A 20,355-nucleotide genomic window follows, 5' to 3' on the forward strand; every position below is an offset into this window, starting at 1 on the left:
AGCAGCCTGAATATCCAGGGATGCTGAGCAGTATCTCTAGCTTCTACCCGTCCATATCAACTTCCCTGTACCCATCCAGACCTATGAAAACCAAGCATTTCTAATATCCCCATGGGTGCAAAACCACTATCAGGGAAGGCCTTGGGATTAAACTAAAAACCAGAACATAAGAGCATACTTTCCTTTAAAATAACCAAGTCATGAGAATGAGTGCTGTGTTTACTCACTGCCACTCTATCCACCTCCCCGCCCCATCAAAAAACCAACCAAACAAACAAAAAAAAAAAAAAAAAAAAAACAAGGAACCCAGAATATGAGCTGCCTGGCTTCATCAAGTCTACTTTATGTCATGGATCTTCTTGAATCTCCATGCCCTGTACTTCAAAAAAAGTAGATCATTCAATGCCAGTCCCCCTTGCCCACTTGCTGATGGAGGCAGATCAGTCCTCTAGGGGTACCTGAGGGTAGTGCACAGGCTGAAGGATTATGACACATTGCTGTCAGACAGCAGGAGGACCCCAGCGAGTGAGAGAGGACAGCCATGTCTCCACTTCCCTGTAGGGGAAGTGATTACCCTGAATTTAGACAAGCATGGAGTCTGCAAAGGCCTCTGGGCTCCTCAGGAAACATTGCCATTTTCTTACCGCTCTCCCCTTGTACAAGGAAGCTCTCATGGTTTCCTCCCATAACCCAAGGAAGGAGAGTGGAAGAGACAGCCTCTCTGTAACTTGCACATGCATGGTTCTCCCTTTTAACAGATATGTCATGGGGTCACACACCTCCAGTGCCCGCCTTCTACCAGTGGGATGGGTCCTAGGGACATCCATTCACACTGGAAGGTGGTAGACGTCCCAGGAAGAATCACTGGACTCTCAGTAAACTATGTAAGAAGGATTCTCTAAGGTTTGAGTTTTAACCTGAGTCATACAGTATCTCATTTTTATATTCTTTCCAAAAAGTGTCTCCCTGTTTACAGTTACTCCTGGGTCTCTCACAAGTTATTAAGGCTGGCGATGGAGATATGTATGCCCTTTAATGAAGGAGAGATGAGAAAGGCTGACCGACTGCACTCGGAACTCCCAAAGAGAACAATGTGTGCTGTGCCATGCACACTTCAAAGCTCCTAACTGGAAAGGGCCTGGTGCTATTTTAAACAGCAACGTCTCCCACAAATTCCCTCAGAGCTTCAGACTCCTGAACATGATCTTCTCTATTAAAAAAAAAAAAATTAAGGACGCAGAGATTCAGGAGCCTATTGTTGCAGAGAACCAGGTACCGGCTGAGTCTCACAATGATGAGTAAGCAGAAATGACAAGCCTTCAGCTTGCAAAGCCTTTTGTCCAGTTCTCTGAAGCTCCAGCTAACAACAGCTGCCCTGAAGGGTCATTTCTGCCGTGACTCACAATAAAATGGCCAATGAATTAGAACATAAAACTCTTTAAAATGCCAAGAAGGGAAAGGTTATTTTTAATAACATCTAAAATAAGATCTCTGGACAAAAAAAAAAAAAAGGNGTATTTTTAAAGGTTCTGAATTTAGGCCTTTCTCCAGCACACATTTGAGTCTATTTTAGCTAAAAATCAAGGACACAGTATTTTGGAAAGATAATTCCACCACCAGTCAATGCCTTCAATTTTATCATATATGTGGCAAGGTACACAGTGAGTGGCAAGAGTCCCCTCATGTGCTGTTTTCTCTTCTCTGACAACATAGTGGATGGTTCATGCATTGGACAGTAGATGCAGTTAACTTGGTCACTCGTCTATAAGAAAGAAGTAGACACCAAGAAATTTCAATAGCAAAAAATGACCCCAAGTTCCTGCTATCTTGCTTTGCAATAAGCTTGTGCACAGACACTGGGCTACAGGCACAGGCAACATTCCTTGGGCTGCCTAGAAGCATCATCTCTAATTACAAGTGCATCCATTTCCCTACCTGGTCTCTTCCAACCTGGGTGATCATCTAGCTTGTTCAATATGGCAACCTAAATGGCCTGCTACTGTCAATCTCTTGCCTAGAAAAAAAAATGTGTCTATCTTTAGGCTCCAAGGGGCTTCTATGCTAGGCTTCCAGTTGCTAATAAAAAAGGAGTCAGGGTAATACAGCTGGGTCAAGTCCACCAGCAAAGCTTCTGCCAGCAATAAAACAAAACATCAAATATACTAAAGAAAGAATTGTATAGATCAAAGGGATTAATCAATCCATAGAAAAGGGACAGGTAGAGAGATGACAGATATATGGATGGATGATTTATAGATAGATAGATAGATAGATAGATAGATGATAGAAAGATAGATAGATAGATAGATAGATAGATAGATAGATGGATAGATAATAGGTACAGAGACAATAGATGACAGATATAACGATGGATGATAGATGAATAACTGAATAGATGGATAGATAGATAATAGATAAGCAGGCAGAAAGATTATTGATAATAAATGAATGATAAATAAAAAATAGGTGGTAGATAAATGATAGACAATGACCAAAAAATGACAGATAAATAGATAGACAATAGGTAATAGATAATAGGTTAATATATGAGAGATGATGATAGGTAGATGATAGGTGATTGATAGTTAAAAGCTAGGCGACAGACAATGATATAAAGATAAATGATAGTAGAATATGATAGCTAGACAAATATACTCTATATTATAGATAAATAGATCAATAGCACATAATGGATAAATGATAGGCAGCTGGATAATAAATAGATGATAGACAATGACAGACAGAAATATGAATAATATATGGGCAGATGATGTGTAGACAGATGATTGATAACAGATGACAGATGACTGATGGTTGATAGTAATGGATCAGCGATAGATAACGGATAGATAGTAGACAATGATAGACAAATGAACGACAATTCTCAAGCTTCTGTCCTTCACATTAGGAGTGATTCTAGAGAGATCACATTTCCTCAGAGTCTTTTCCAACATCTACTGGTATCTATGTAGAGTTGATGAAACCCTAACCCTTCACATACATTACATCGTGATCTAGTGAATCACTACCCATGCCAAGCAGCACACCAGTGCATTGCAGTGCACTGGAAAACACTTGGATAGCTTTCTAACCAACATCTGTTATCCCCACCTCAATCAGAAACCAGGCAAACTCTTCTCTAGTACGCATTTTAGCAAAGGTGTGCAGTGAGCCACTTAGATCAAAACATCCAGAGGCATACATTCCCTAGATGACAGGATCACACTCTCTAGGGAAGGAACTTGGCCAGTGTATAAGAAACTATATCATCTATAACTTGAGGTGCCCCCCAGGGGGTGGAGAAAAACAACAAAGTGCTGATCAAAAGCAGAAACACGGGGTCTTTCCAACTTACAGACTCTCATCCCTGAGATTTCCAAGGAAAATCTCATAGGAAACCTCCTGTCTTCTCCTCTCTCCCTGGTCTACCTACACAGGTAACCTGGACCTTACCTGGGAAATCCAGAGAAGGGAACAAACATTCACTAAAGTCCAGCTGAAGGTGAATGTAGACTATTGTTTATTGTTCCTCCTTTTCCACAGTCCTCTTACCTGGCAACAGGGACAGAGGAGTTTGTAGCTATGGACCTAATATGTTAGTCTCTTTCTCCATAGCCTCACTCTCCATTGCTGGTTATTCCTCTCAACTTCTACTTCCATTTTCTCTGAGCATCTTATACTACTAAAGCCTATAGAACATTCTAGCCTATCCCTCCCACCCTTGAGTATGGCGTGGCATAGGTGTTTGGGGTGAAGGGAGGGGATGTGGGACTTCTTGTGACTAGGCATACCAATGGGGTGTGGCTCTGCTGTGAGATCCCAGAGGGCAAATGAACCAACCCCCAAGCAAAGCATAGTACCTTAACCAAGATCAAGATCACCTCTAGGTCAGTATTTTCCTTCCCAAATTATTCCATAGAGTTTGAATCAAGACTATTCTAAACAGTAGCCAACCAAGTTTTTGCATACATGCACTTATGTAACTCCCGTATCACTCAAGGTCTGCTGTCCTGTCATGGTACCAGACAGACTGCCAATTTAACCACCCTGTGGAAGGAGATTCTCAGACCTTTGAAAGCACTTTGTGTCTCCTGTATTTCCCTTTCACTAGACAAAGAAGTAAATGAATGTGTCTCTTTGCTAGAACTAACCATGGCACTCTATCTTCACTTCCTATTGTTGTGATGAAATGCCTTTACAACAACCTTAAGAGAGAAAGGGTTGGGACTAGAGTGGTGGCCCTTAAGAGCACTGGCTGCTCTTGCAGAACACCCACAGGGCAGCTCACAACTGTTGATAGGAATGTGACCTGCTCTCCACAGACACCATGTGTATGGTGTGCATGTGTACGCTCTGGCAAATACTCTTAAAGTAAAAATAAATATTTTTATAAAGAGAGAAGAGGTTTTTATTCAGCTTGCAATTCCGGATTACAATCCATCATTTCTGAGAGGTCATGGCAGGGATGTTGAGCCAGCTACTCACATCCACAGTCCAGAGCAGAGAGAGCATGCATGCTAACTGCTCAGCTCGACTTCTCCACTCAGTCAAAGACTCAGATTTGGGAAAGGTAGTGTTCACACAGGGCCCAGAATCCCCACATTAATTAACATAATCAAGACAATCTCCCTCAGACATGCCCACAGGGCAGCCCGATCTAGACAGTTCTCATTAAAACTCTCTTCTATGTGATTCTGGATTGTGTGTCAAGTTGACAAAACTAACCAGTACCCACATTTTAGGCACTTCCTTTTCATTAGCAAAGAAAGAGATGAATTAAATTTACAGGAGTGAACCCAGTAAGAGGTTAGACCTGGAGAAGGAGCGTCTCTGCATGCTATGCAGCTGCCTACTTTGCCAGAATCCCCAGTTGTTGGGTCTCCATTCCTTCCTCAATTCTCAAAAATCAAATATCACAGCATTGCTACATACATGTAGCCCAGCTCCTACACATCACTTATTAAAAAATGCTCTGCAGCCGATATTAAGAAATAAACACTGTAATTAACCAGCCTGGGATTTGGGGTTTTCAGTATCCTAGGGGAACCCTAGATCAACTCACACCACAGCAGGGTGACTATGGAGAAAAGAAACGAATCTGGAGTTTCCTCAGGAGAAATATGTTTACTTAATATGCAGTCTCCACAATATTGCTCGAGGAACAGGCTATGTTCACAGGACGCAGTGGCCCCCTCACCTCCATCTGCCTCTATGTTAGAATAAAATCAGAGACATTTTCCCATAGTAACACTAACCCTGCAGAGAATCAAAGCTTCAGACACTCAATACAAGCAGGAATCAAAGGCATGAGTCTCCACCACTAAAGGAGTTCACCTCACTGGCGTGAGCCATCCACACTGGATGCAACCCCAGGTAAAACCTGACCATCACGACGACCCATGGGTGATGAAAGGGAGTGACAGCACGATGTTGTTTCTTTGCAGGAGCATCTGGTGTGGAAGAGTTCAGAGATCTGATGAACCGACGACTGACTAAATGGCAAGGAACACAGGTGGATTGTTTACATTCTGCACAAAACCAGGAAAAAAGGCTGTTTTCTGTTTCTCCATTAAGATTAAAAGAGTCAAGGGTGGCAGGAGACAAAATCAGCAATCACTCTGTCTCTCCTGCCTCTCCGATACGTGTTCTTCACAGCCCAGGGAGACTGGACTCTGTAAAGTTACCAGGTTACTGTGCGTGTGTGCGTGCATGCGTGCATGCGTACGTGCGTACGTGCATACGTGCTTCTGTGGGTGCCAGAGGACAAAGGATTACCTTAGGTTTCATCCTTAGGAATGCATCCACCTCCTTTGAACATGGAGCTCACCAATTACAAGCGTGCATCCCTGTACCTAGCATTTTCATGGTTGGGGGTCAGGGGGCGGTGAACTCAGGTCCTCAAGCTTGCAAATGTGGGTTATACTGGCAACCATCTCCCCAACACCATATTCTTGTACATACTTAACTTGGTCATACTTAAGGGACTGAGAAGACAGTATGCTTAGTGAAATAAGCCAGGCACTGAAGGGAATGCATGGAATATAAAATTAAAAATGGACTCTTGTATCTAAGAGGTGTGTTCCTTTCCCCTTGCCCAATAACATTTATGTCAGTTACATGGCCTGTAGCTGTGTCTCCTGCCCTATCAAGTCTGTCCAATTAGAAGTGTGTGCATATCAATTTAAATCTCCGGAATTTAATAACAGGTTAGCAAAGAGGACCCTGTGACAATAACAAGATCCTCAGTGTAAATCCTTTCTCTCTCTCTCTCTCTCTCTCTCTCTCTCTCTCTCTGTAATTGCTGTTCTCTAGAAGCTTGCGTTGATTCCATCCCCATGGTGTTCTGCTGTGGAGTCTCTAGGGGAGACCATGCTTATTGTGGCATAAATATTAGTGGCAGCACCACAGAGACCATGTCCTCCCTGAGCCTCCAGGCTCCAGCTCAGACTCACTTGAGTTTGTTCTCAAGCCTAGGGAGGATGTAACAGGAATTGAACTGCCAGAATATTCCATAGAGCCAGGCACATGTTCTGAATATTTTCATAAGGGTGATTCGCTTTGTCTCTTTGACAAAGTTCAGTATGGAGCCAGGAACACAGGGGAGTTTAGAGTGGAGGAAATCCTTCAGTTTCTATATCTTTCGGGTTCTTTGCCCCTGCATTTCAAACTGGCTTTCTATAAATAGGACTGCTTGCTCACTCTTAAATCTTACTCACTGTCTTCTGAAGGAAAAAAAAAAAACTTAAATAGGGATATAGGCAAGATTAATCAATCCCTGTCACTCCATCTCCCTCTGTCAACTCTTATCTTGTCAGACACCTATTCAGCTGGATCCATCCTTTCTCTAGTAAGTGGACATAACTAAATATTATGTAAATATTTATATATTTACATAATCTAAGAGAGTTAATCACCCTTGTTGATCAACACAGAATAAATTGCTGATCTCCAAAAATCAAAAGAAGTAGACTATATTCTTTACAACATTAGATCCTTGTATGTAACACTGGTATTTTTAACAACGATTAAAATATAATCTTCCCATGTTACTCTGATGAAATACCAAGTTTATATTCAACTCTGCTGCAAAATAAAATATCGACAAGAGACCTGCAGCCATTTGAGACTTATGAAAATAGGAGCAAGACTTTATAGACATGATTAAGGCTTTAAAACTAAAAGGCTCGAGGTTTGTTTGTTTGTTTGTTTGTTTATTTTTATTCTCAGGAGTTGTTGGGAAGCTTGAATGTCAGATTGGGAGAACTTAAATCTTGTCGATGGAGAACAAGGGTTCCCAGGCCTAGATAAAGTCACTGGTTGAGACACCAGCCCCACTGCATCCCAAGAAGGGTACCTGGGGATATCAGAACAGGCTGTGTCTCCAAGAGAAAGTCCCACCACATTCCACATGTGAGCGAGTCACTTTTGTAAGACAGCACACCCCACAGTCATTTGTAAAGCACAAATGCTTCTCTAGCCAGAGGCCAGCTGCCTGTCAGAAAGCAGAGGCAGGCTGAGGGAAGCTGCCAGATGCTCACCCACCCTTTTTATGCAGCTGAGGCAGAGGTTGGAGGGAAGAGAGCAAACTGGGTGAAGAACCCAGGGTGGGAAGGAAGCTAGAAAGAAGCCTTTGAGCGGAGAGAGGAGGAAAGACTTGAATGGGGTGGAAGGCTATGCCTCAGTTTACTCTCTCACTCATTTATTTCCACCCGGACTTAAACTCTGCTTCGTGCAAAGGACACACTTGGTCACAGTAGACATTTCTGCCCATGCATGGTAGCATGCATCTATTGAGACTGACTCACTTCTCAGGTAACCCTCAAATTGACAAGCTATAGATTTCCCTGAAGCCATCAGAACACAGGGTTTTAGGAAGGATAATGGAGGCTGAACCTGGCCCTCTGAGCATCTGGGCAGAAGCTGTCTGGCCTTTGAACTAACGTCAGGGATCTGCCCTTCCCATTGGCTCTTCGTTCCTGCAGCCCAGGTGGAGAGCTTGCTGCCTGCAGAAGGCACTCTGATGCTCCCCTCAGAATTCATAGCAGCATCATACACCACAGGGCTGCCGGAATCTTCATTCTCGCCAAGCGTATAGCAAAGGAAATACAACTTTGAATTAGCTTAGGTTTTCAAAACATTAAGGAACGTGAATATAGTTGGGGGGGGGGCGACAGAGGTGAGCTGAGAATTTCTGCACCTAGATCCTCAGAATATGAAGAGTTAAAGCTGACCCAGAGGAACAGGTGCTGCCCGATTTGCCTGGCGTGGGTGTGGGGGCGCGGCTCCAGACCCCCAGAGCCTTGCAGCCACAGCTGCAGGAGATTGACGGACTGCGGACAAGCAGCAAGCCAGCATAGCCCCTGTCACCAGCAGCAGAGGAGAGGCCCCGCGGCTCCTGGAATGACATTGGAAGGTCAGCCAATCAGGCAAGGAGCTGCCCCCTCCAAGATGCACGCGCCACCCCTGGGCTCTCTGGGCAGTGTGCAAGGGAGGAACCAAAGCACCTCTCTGTGAACTATGGGCTCCCGACACCACCCTTCCCTCTGTGCATCTTCCGGGATTGGAGACATTGCTGCAAGCTGCGTCCTTCTTTGTATAAATGAAAACAAAGGCTGCAGACCATCTCTGACCTGCCAAACCCTGTACATAATCGCTATGTAAACCTCCACCTCCAGAGCTATAGAGTCTGGGCGCAATGAACTTGAGGGACACTGGGGAGGCGGCGTCTCAGGAAAGCCCTATACAAGTGTGTGGAGCGTCCTCGGAGGCGGAGGTTTGCCTGCTCTGTTGAGAGCTTGCTGCAGGAGTCTGGCGAGGTTTGCCGCCCACTAGTGTCCTATGGCGGGGACACAATTGACATGCAGGTAGCAGCAGCTCCGTGTCTCCCAGGCTCACAGTGCCTGCCACCTAGGTCCAGCATGCACCTGAGTGCCATGGCCAAGAAAATGCCCATCGTATGCCTGGGTAGCCCCAGGGCACCTACCTAGCTTAGGTGAGCCTCACTAAAAAGCCAGATAAATGGGAGGGTTCATTCTAAAACGCCCCCAATGTCCAGCCTATTGCCATGTTAATTATGCTTAACCACATTCATAATCAAGACTTTGTAAATACAGGAAATGGGGAAAGCCATTACTTTATTTTAAAACAACAAAAGACATACATACACTCCCATTTCCCACAGTGCTCATAGATCTTAAGACAGCCCCTCCCCCTTGACATCAAGTTCCTATGGCACTGAGCTGACTCCTGCTGAGCCTTAGCCCCCCTTCCTTGTTTACTCCAGACACATCCATGATAAAATATTTTGTCAGCTATGTGGACATTCAGGCCTCAGGGATTTAAATGGGAAGATTTTATTTATTTATTTAGGCAAAAATTGCATTCCCCCTCCCCCAGTAACACACTGTATGTATGGTGCAGAATATACCCTGTGACTTGCTGAGTATCCCAGACAGCAGGAAACCTTTGGTGACACCCAAGTGGCAAGGAGGGTAGTGAAGGAGAGGAGGCAGATTCGCTGGCATTTATTAAAGGTCTGCCTGGCATTTTGTTTGCCTACAGAAGGCATCTTATAGGGGCATGCAGCTTCTGTGCAAAGCCTAGAAATTTTAGATGAACTCTGAAATTATCAGAAATAATCTCCATCCTCTTTATAAATATAAGAGAGAGATAATTTTTTTCTGATATATTTCTGTGGAAACTAAAATTTAAAATACTACTTTAAAGTCTTCAAGATGCACCAGTATTTATTAAAAAAAAAAAAACTGCTTCTGTGACTGAATAAAATACTGGGTATCAGGCCTGTAATGTCCTATCATGTGATCTGCAGAGTCCCAAAGGTGCTGCACACCCAGCTTGTCCTTGATAATCTCTCCACCATCACTCCACCCTCTTCTACCACAGCTAGTGAGCCTCCGGGAGCCTGAGAGCACAATGCAGTGAAGCTCAAGATTTCATGGCCAAAGAAAAGTCAATGTCAAAGGTGTGTGTAGAGCAGTGCCAGGATGTAGCCATCACACAGACGATATAAACCTGCAACCTGTCCCCCATTCTGACTATTAGGAGGCCATCTCTGCTTTTGTCAGGAGTGTTACACTAGAAAGCACTCACTGGGGTTAAAAATCAAGAGACCCTGTACAGAGAACTGCTGCAGCCGGGTGTGCATGCTGAGTACACAGGCAGCCGCATGTGTCTGCACACACGTGTGCCTCTAAAGCTGTCCTGTGAATATTCCCAGGGTGTCAGAGGTAACATCAGCTACCTCACAGGCTCCCTGCACCTTCTCAGGTGAGGTCACTCACAAGCTTTTAACCCATGCAGGCACTGCTCTCTTGCTTCTGGTCTTTGCCCCAAATACTCTCTGCAGCCTGCCCAGCAAGGGTGCTTTAAGAAGCAAACATGCCCCTCATTACTTGCTTTCTACTGTTCAGACGAAGACAGACTGTCTGAAACACAGACTGGACATTTCTGCTTCTTACCCAAATATCCAATTGCATAATATTTTACAGATGAAAAAGAAAAAATGGCTGTAATGGGCATTTTAGTGTTTGAGGCCTAGCAACCAGTGTGGTTCTTACCACACATTTGGGTATTTTTTCAAAATGAACATAGGCCAAAATATTGCAATTGCTGACCAAAAATTTAAAAAAGACTCCATTCATATTAGATAGGTAGTATTTAGTTTCATATTTTTGAAATATATTCTGGCCAAAGGCAGCATTTTAAATCAGGTTCATATATGTGTGTGTGTGTGTATGTATGTATATATATATATATATATATATATATATATATATATATATATTTTGCATAGTATGTCTTAAACACCATCCTTGGAAAATCCAAAAATCTACACACACACACACACACACACACACACACACACACACACACACACACACATACACACCAATGTAAAAGCCCAAACCTCTGGAGTCAGGCTTTTTTTACATGCTTGCTCATATAGAGAAAGGGCCATTTTTACATAAGGCGGCTCCCTGGCCTTCAGCTGATGGGGTCAGATCAACTTGCCTATGCATTTTACTGCAACAATAACTGATTCTCTCAACAGATGTTAAAAGTCTTGCAAATAATTCTTGCATGACTTTACCCAGGTGCACATGAACAATCTTTGCATATATTTTCCATGTGGTTGATTTCACTCCATTTGAACACTGCACAAAATTCTTTATATAGTAATTTTTAGTTATGAAATGCTGATTTAAAAAATCATAGACATTTATAGCATCTCTGTATCAGAGACTATCATAATTTCTTCTGTACCATGCTCAGCATATATATATCTCACACTGAAAAAAAAAAAATAGATGCTGGTTGGCTGACAAGCAGAACAGCCTGGCTTACCATCCTGAATTACCTATTTCTCCCCAGAGTGGAAATCTCCTTTCATTCAATAGCTCGGGCCTTTGCCAGGAGTCCAGATATGTCATCCTGACAGGAAAGACAAGGTGTATTGGCTTTGGAACACATCTGTGAACATCTGGGCCTTTTCTGTGCTTTCCCATTAAAGCAGCAAGCAGCAGGGGCTGCTCTCAAGACTTGATTGCTTCCTCAGAAGCACAAATGTCCCCCTAGGTGAATCCCCTGGAGGAGGCAGGCCAGGGTTAGTGCCCTCTGGGGAGAGGGGGTGTCTTGTCAGAACTTGTTGAAATTTTTCCCCCTGGGAGGAAATCTCAAGAGGGAAAACTGTCACTTTGCTTTCGGTTATATTAAAGAGCAAAAGACAGGTTTTGTGTGAATTTGGGGGCACCTTCTTCATTTGGCTCCATCTTTCCTTAGTCATTTTTTTAAAAGCCTGGGAAATATCATGTCCTTCCTTTGGCTGTGGGTTAGCTGTCCTCTAAGTCTGCAAAGAAAATACAGCCAGTGCTTACAGCGTCCCTGGGTATCTTCCAGAAAAATCTTAACAGCCTCCCCTTGGGTTCTCCCTCTCCTGTTTTCTTGTAAAGACCAGATATATTCATTCTCTCATATTCACATTCTCTCTCGCTCACTTGCTCTCTCTCTCTCTCTCTCTCTCTCTCTCTCTCATAATGGTTTAATTTTAACTGTCAGCAGGTTATACGTTTTATGCAGATGTTCCACATTTAAGATGGGTATTGAAGCCCTGGATGCTTCCAAGCGGTACCAAATGATGACAGTTCCCTCTCTTTGCCACAGGAGAGAAAGCCATTCATACATGTAAGTTCATATTTACACTGTGACAGGCAGCCTAAGGTGCAGACACACTTACTAATTGGGTCTGACTCCATCAAAAGCGATAGATTCTAAACATCAGGAAGAAAGCATCTCAATAGGCTATACTGAGCTGCGCATGAGGGGGAAACACTATGTACAACATTCACCAATTTCACTTTTATAAGTATACAGGTGATTTTTTTAAAATTTTGTCAACATTACAGATGATGTAATGCCTAGCAGTGCATATTTTTACATACACTACTGCGAGGAACATGTAGTGTCCAGGGGACGAGGGGGAATCAGACAGACGCATCTTTCCCACAGCCTTCAAGGATAAACTGTAGCAGAATTAAAGCGGAGGCTTTAAGGCTCAAGAGTGCAGAACCTGAGGGTTACTGTCTTCATTGACCCCTGCACCTGCCTACGCTCCTAACGCCATGTCCTTTTCTGGTTATGATATTCAAAGTGGCAATGATCATCTCCCCTCTCTTCTTCCCAAACCTGCCTGGCTCTGATGAGGTAGCTGTCTAGCTCTGGAGTTAGGCTTTGAGCTGGCACTTGGCTAGCTAGCTAGGTAGGCTGCTTCCAAGGATTGCAGAGCGATGCCTACCCGGCCTCCTATCAGTATCGCCTAACCTCTCCAAAGCAATGCAAATATATTTTTTAAATAAATAAATAAACGCATGCACGAACATTCCAACCCGGATAGGAAAGGAAAGGGAAAAGACTTCACCCATGCATTCAACCCCCTACACCGCACCCATCCCCCGGGCCCCTTCCCAGACAGGAATCAGCACAGACCGCAAGGCTCACCATTCGCGAAGCTCTGGAACAAGGAGAGAGCCAGTATCCACATGCCCCTGCTGCTGCCCGGCCTCCCGCGAGCCAGCGAGCCAGCGAGCGAGCCACGCGCCGGCCTCGCCCCCCGCGCTGCGCTGCGCTCCGCCGCGCCCGGCCCGGCTCCGCTTGCCGCCCGCCACCTGCCCGGGGGCCGCCCAGCCGCCCAGCCGCTCTCCCCGCTTGCTGCGCCCCCGCACACCTGCTCCCGGGCGCCGCGCCCCGCGCCGCGGACACAGCCCAGGTGCGCCGTGCGCTCGGCTCGGCTCAGCGGGCCGCGGGCAGCCAGGCGCGGGCGCACAGCCGCAGCCGCGGGCGCGAGCTCATGCCGGGCGCCCCCCGATGCGCAGCGCGGCCAGGCGGCGGCCTCCCGGGCGCCGGCCTCACCCTCCGCAGCCAGGCAGCAGGCGCGCGGCCAGGCTCATCCTGCTGCGGCGGCCTCGGGCGCCGGGTCCCCTGTGCTGCCCTTCCCTGCCTGAGCCCGGCGGGCCGCGCGCGGAGGCGAGCGGGGACCCCTCCCCTGCTCTGGCCGCTGGGGCGCTCTGCAGTCTTAAAGCAGCAGCAGAGGAGTGCGGCGGATCACGCAGTCGGCGGGACCCAGGGCTCAGAGGCTCAGAGGCTCAGAGACGCGTCCCCACACAGCCCATCTCGTGTAGCTCTGTTCTTGCAGGTTGTTAATGAGATGCGGCCGGGGGCTGACCACTCCGGAAGGGTGCCAGCTAGGCAGAGGTGACCGCGAGGCGTTAGCAGTTTTGATGCGATGTGCAGCAGGATTCGGAGTCCGTATTGACTCCCTGAAAAGTCTAGTCCATCTGCCTAGAGGGAAATGCTGCCTTGGAGTCCTCGCGGCTCCTGGGAAGAGCTCTCTGACTTCACTGGCTGATTTTTAATTATCTTGAATACATACTAGGGTGCAAACATGAGCGATTCTAATTTTGATCTCTGAGTGGTGTATAAAAACTGATTAAAATAGCTGATAGTGCGTACTGAGTCCCAACATGCAACCCCTGTCTTGGCACAGCAGACCATGGCCTAAATGGGTCTCCAGAAAGATCTTGAAGTAATGATACTATTTCAACAAAGGCCCTTCACAAAGCACATATCCGTATCTGGCACTTTACAAAATAATGACCCACAGGGTCAGAATGTGCCCTGATTTAAAGTCTAACACTGAATGCACACGGCCAGGACTATGGACTGGGAAAGCTTTGAGGGAAGGCAAGAGGGGACCATTTCATGGGAAATGGAGATAGTTTCGCAGATTATCAGGCATCTTCTGCCTGAACTACATGTGCCCTTACAGATTAGGCACCCCTAAAACGGCTCACAGAATAGCCCAGAAAAGCAAATGTTGAGGCAGAAATAAAATGGTGCTTTACCAGGGCTGGGCACAAGATGGCCAGGCCCTGTGTTAGGAAGGGTCAGCTGAGCCCTGACGCCGCACTGGCTGCCATTGCTCTGCAGCTGTAGGTGGTCACGTGCTGCCGCCCACTCAGGCTGCGCCTCCAGCTCTGCCAGCTACACACGAACCCCAGTGTCCTCTGCCTTTGCATGCAAAGGGTGTTTGTTCACTCCCTGTTCCTCAAAGCTGTGCTCCCTGGCAGGCAGTGGGCCTGATTTCCCTCCCTGCGTCCCTGTTCTTTTAGGGCACAATTCTTCAGGTACTCCAACCATCTTAAGGCTCAGCTGGGGCTTGGTAGCCAAGCACTCAAGACCACGCTGAGGCAGACAGCTTGGAGTCAAACCACTACCTCCACTTACCAGTTCTAGGCATACGTGTATGTCTCATGAGTGTTCCTGCCCTGGCATACAGAATGAAATCATCAGCACTTCTAACTATAATGGTTGCGGTGTTCTGCAGCCTAGGCCTAGTGCCTGGTTACCATGGCCAGTGGTGGCTAAGGTTCTATATAGCTAGGCTAGCTATATAAATTTGGGGATCTGGTATAAAGTAAAAATAAAGAGCTCCTTTTGCAAAAAGAAGGAAATACACCATTTAAAATATCCTAGTAGAAAATTTGTCCTTTCCTTTGCAGTCTTTTCTGTCTCTTCCATGGTGTCTGTCACTCTCTGTTTACTGTTTCAATCTGTTGGGAATAGCTGGGAAGGGCACAGTTGCACACAGATGCCAAGCTGTTACAAAGTAACCTATGGCCACACAAGTGGCCCACATCTGTTGCCTTACTTCCCTGTCTTCCGCCTGGCTCATGTACTGGGCATAGCCATGATGGGGAATGGAAAACTCTTTCCCATTCCCTAGGGATTACAGTTCCAGGGTATCAGGAGATACCCAAGTGATTACACATCCACACTGGAAAGCTGTTCCCAGTGCCTGGTTCATTGTGGGCCAGAGGCGTGAATGGCTTGTAGGACACGCATGACGATGCCACTCTGGAGTAGGACAGTCAATGCCAAGCCCCACTCTGGGTGCCTCACTAAATGATCCAGTTACTCACATCCAGATCTCCATCAAGGACAGAGAGGAATGGTGGACCACCCACTGAAAAGAACACAACCGCCAGAAGGTCACAGACCCATAATGATAGAGACTGGTCAAGACCTGGAGATTGTGTAAGGGAGTTGAGGGGGGGATGTTGTGTTCATATTTTTTGTTTTTCATACTTCTGTCTTGCTATGATAAAAAAAAAAAAAGAAACTCAAGGGAGAAAAGGGTTTATTTCAGTTCACAGTTCAGGGAACAGAGTCTGACCTTGTAGGGAAGTCACAGTACAGAAGCAGATCACACTGCACTTGCTGCAGTCAAGAAGTAGAGAGTGCTGAGTGACTATACTCAACTCACTTCCTTTTTATACAAGCTGGGTTCCTAGCCTAGGGAATGATGGCACCCATAGTATACCTTCTTCCCATCTTAACCTAATCAAGGTGATCTTCCACAGCACTGCCAGGTGCCCATCTCTCAGGTGACAATTGAGGTTAACCTTCACAGAGGACCAGCCCAGAGCCCTGCCAAAGAGGAGCTTATGGACAGTGCCATGATTGTTAATTGCTGTAGGAGGGCCCAGACCACTGTGGGCAGCACCATCCTTAGGCAGGTGCCCCTGAGTTGTGTAAGAAAGCTAGGTGTGAAGAAAGATTGGCAAAATCCTGTGAATAAACCAGTAAGCTGTGTTCCTCCAGAGTTTCTGCCTTCAAGTCCCTTCCCCAAATCCCTTCAGTGATGGACTGACCTGGAAGTATAAGCTAAAATAAACCCCTTCCTCCCTTAAGTTGCTTTTGGGCAGAGTGTTTTATTTCACAGTGAAAGTGCCACATCTAAGCTAATTACATCTGCAACCTGTGATGACACTACTACCAAATAAGGTTGTGTGTGAGGCACTGTGAAGGATTTTATCTACTAATGGGCAAGAAAGGTTCACAGTTTAACTGTAAGACTTGGGTGCCTTAAAGCAGGGGTCAGAGGCCTGGGAAGATGTCCTGAAGCATGCATGAAGACACCAGCCCTCATTTACACTGAGTGTTCTAAAATCCAGCCCTAGGGATACAACCTGTGACCTTAGGATTTGGAAGGCAGAGGCAGAGGGATGGTAAGTTTGGGGTCGCCTGGATGACAAAGAAAGACTGCCTCAAACCAACAAGTAACAGCAGAAGTCACTGCCCCAAGCAGGTACACCCCAAACTAGAAGTACAAGCTCAGATTTCCTCTCTCATTCTCAGTTTCTAGTCATAGAAAATGGGGTCAGGGTGGCTATTCTTCTCATCTTAGATGACTACTGAGGTGACTGGAGGAGACTGGCCCAGCTGCACCTACAATGAGCATGGACAAGAGTCTTGTCTAAAGGGTGTGTTCAGCTTAAATTGAAGCCAGTCACTGCCATATATCCAGCTTCAGCTACAAAGAGCAGAGACAGCCAAGGATGTAGCAGTAGCCCTCCTATTCCTTCCTCGTGGCTGCCAGAATCCTCAACAGGGACATGGGGATGGGTCTGTTAACCTCAGCCAGTGTAATGGTTCCCAGGAGTTTGGAGGTGCGTAGGACAGGCTGGGAAGGGTGCAAGGGACCCTCTGGATCATCTGGGCTGTCCTCTATCTGAATGTGGAGTACATAAGGATTATATGCACATGTAAATTCATCAGTCTATACATACAGGGTTGGCATTTCCTATACACTTCAACTCCTTGTAAAGAACCCAAGAAGAGAGCCAAGTCAGTCTCTTCAAATCTCCTAGTTTAATGGAGAATTTGAATAATAATTAAAGTTTCCTGAAATTGACTATATCATTAAAATTGACATATTCAGTTAAATGTGTAGGTACATTGTGCATATATGTTTGTGTGGTGTGTGTATGTGTGTGGGGGGGGGGAGAGAGATCCTTGGGGGCATAGGTCTGTGAGCTATATGTTTCATAATTTTTATTGATTTGATTTACATTTTCCTGCTCACACTTCTACACAGAGTCCTTAATAGATGTATTTCTCCCTTGGTCTTCCAGATCGAATGGAGAAGAGAAAAACATGTCTTTCGTTCTGGACTCTCAACATCTGGGGAAGAGCTAGGATGGACTTAAGGCAGAAGAATGAGGAAGCAGTCTAGGGGTCAATGGGAGGCTCCTGTGTCCCCAGCCCCAACTGGGCTGCATGATTTCATGCACTTGGTCAAACATAGCAGAGGAGGCATGGTGGTTTGAATGAGAGATGTCCCACACAGGCTTTGATCTGAGCACTTGGTGTTGGTAGTGCTGTTTGGGGTGGTTAGGTAAACCTCAGGGGGTAGAACTTTGCTGGGGGTGGGTGTATGCCACTGTGTGTGTGAGAGAGAGGGAGGTTATAGTTTCATCCTACTTCCTGCCTCTCTCCACCCCCCCTCTTTCTCTCTGTTCCCAGTCATCCCTTTTCCTTAAGTTGATTTTGTCAGAGTATTATATTACAGCACAGAAAAGTAAACAACACAAAAGAGTGGAACAGGAACTCATTCAGGCATACCGTCACTTCTAGATAGAGAGGAATTGGGATTTCAAAGCACTCAGAAGGGTGAGTGAGGGGCCTGTGTCCTGATAGGTGTGCCATGGGCCTTGGCCATAGCAAATGTGACCAAGACTGTGCAATCAGACCCTGGCATGTATCTTTTCTGGTTCGCCTATTCAGATGGCTTAGCTACTGTCCCCAGAGAATGTGACACAGAGCCACTGGGATGTGTCAGTGACTTGAAGCCCATCAAGAGGGATGTCTGTGAATAGCCAGCAGGTAGCCAGCAAACACAGGCACAGGAATTGTTACTACTGCCACAGTTCTCTCATATCTGTGGTTGGTAAAGTTCTACAGCTTGAGGTGAGAATGGAAGGCAGAGGAAAGAGTGAATGGTCAGACAAAAATAAATAAATAAATAATAAATAAATAAATAAATAAATAAATAAATAAATAAATAAATAGGAAAGCTGGGAAGGCCACCGTGGTACAAAGGTTGCTGGGAAAGAAGGAAGAAAAATGCCCTAAGGTTTCCTTCCAAGTCACACTACCTCAGCTTAAGGAAAAGACAGGTCAGATGGGCCCATACTCATTTCAGACACATTTAAAAATGTTTAATTTAAAAGCTAAGCAAAGACTGGCAATGTAGCTTAGTGCTGGCCTGCCTGCCTAGCATGCACAAGGCTCTGGGTTCAATCTTCCATAACACAACAAATGAATAAATGAGCATTTTTAAAAGCCAAGAGAATATTTAAATGACAAAAATAGAGTAAAGACTGTTCTGGAGAGTGTGTGTGTGTGGGGGGGGGCTACAGTTTAGAATAGAAATGCTGGCTTTCTTTTGTAAAGCTTGCTAAGAAAAAAACAAAGAGAAAATGAAGAGGGAGGGAGGGAGGGAGGAAGGGAGGGAGGGAAGGAGAGAGGGAGAGGAGGAGAGTAGGAGGGAGGGAAGGAGAAAGAGGGGGAGGGAGAAAAGGAAGGATGGAGGGAGGGAAGGAAGGAGGGAAGGAGGAAGAGAGAAGGAAGAGGGAGGAAGGGTAGAGGAAGTGAGAGGAAGGGATGAAGAGAAGTGGGAGAGGAGAGATGATGGGAAGGATGGAAGGAGGGAGGGAAGAAAGGAGGGAGAGAAGGAGGGATGGAAGGAGAGAGAGTCAGAGGAAGGGGAGGGAGGGAGGGATGAAAAGAGGGAGGATGAAGAGGAGGAGGGATGAAGAGAGGGAGCAAGAGGAGGAGGGAGGGAAAGATGGAGAGAATGAGGGATGGAAGGAGGGATGGAAGGATAGAGGGGGAGGAAGGGAAGGAGGGAGGGATGAAGAGAGGAAACAAGAGAAGGAGGGAAAGAAGGAGGGAGGAAAAGAAGGAAGAAAGAAAAGAAGGAGGGAGAGGAGGAATGGAACAGAGGAAGGGTTTTTTAACCATATTTAAGAAAAGAAAGATAAGGAGTGTATAATGTCTCATTTTTAAAAACAAAATCCTGTTCCTTCTCGTTCATTTTTCTCTCTCTCTCTTTCTCTCAACATACAGAAAGAAGAAGAGAGCTTATAATGGGTAAAAATGTTGCACACTGAAAAAAACTATATATGTATATATACATATATAAAACCTGAATGGCTGAAGTAGGTAAGTAGGAGAAAAGAAAGGGAGAAAATGATTAAATATATAAAGAAAGGATTCATTAAGCAAGAAGCTGTGTGTGTGTGACACAGCTCACTTCTATGCCCACAAACTGTTGTCTCTGTAGTAGTGTATCATTTCTTGTCTATTAATTTGGATTTTTAAAGATTTTTTTCACTGATTAAAATGTCTGAAATTAAACTAAATGGCAATAAAAGTCAAAATTAAAGTGTTTTATGGAACATGGCCAGGTTTGTGTGCCACGACAGAAGGATACTGCCTTAGTGCACATGGTAGACCAGAGATCCAGGACACTCTTGCCTCCACTGCTGACTTGCCTCATCCTTTTGTGGAATGCAGCATCTGTAAGGAGAGGACACAGCTAACTTCTTCCACAGCTGCAGGCTCACATTCCCATTGTCCCACAGGGTTTGTCACCATCCATTTCTGTCACCCATCCTCCCAAGAGCCTGGAACAGCCTGGTAGACTCACACTGCCTTCAATTCCCCATGCTACTGAACCTCCTTACAAAAGCCCCAGGACGGGGTGTGATTCTGTTGAAGGAGGTTCTCCACCAAAACATCCAGAAAGATATATGGATCCTATGATATAACATATCTATCAAGATACAAATAGGCTGTAGGGGAGGGCAGAGAAAGGGGGAGATTCGTTATAGGGTGCTGGCTTTCATGATCCTGGAAGTCTTGCATCCTGTCCTCTGAAGGCTGAAGACCCAAGAAATATTTTCAGTGCATAGACAGATAGAGAACTCTCCCAGT

General features: G+C 45.6%; 1 protein-coding gene across 2 annotated transcripts in view; it reads right to left on the reverse strand.

Moving 5' to 3' along the window:
- The window catches only part of Dscam (DS cell adhesion molecule), a 577,624-nt gene extending 563,940 nt beyond the window's left edge, over positions 1 to 13,684 (reverse strand). Inside the window, exon 1 of one of the 2 annotated variants that reach the window (XM_021184771.2) lies at positions 13,015 to 13,684. In XM_021184771.2, the coding sequence (XP_021040430.1) occupies positions 13,015 to 13,057 (43 nt within the window). In that variant the 5' untranslated portion in view covers positions 13,058 to 13,684. The remainder of the gene's footprint in view (positions 1 to 13,014) is intronic. The other variant, XM_029470764.1, reaches the window with a different exon arrangement.
- Between the last annotated feature and the right edge of the window lie 6,671 nt (positions 13,685 to 20,355).

This window comes from Mus caroli, chromosome 16 (assembly GCF_900094665.2).
Source record: "Mus caroli chromosome 16, CAROLI_EIJ_v1.1, whole genome shotgun sequence".
NCBI lineage: Eukaryota > Metazoa > Chordata > Mammalia > Rodentia > Muridae > Mus > Mus caroli.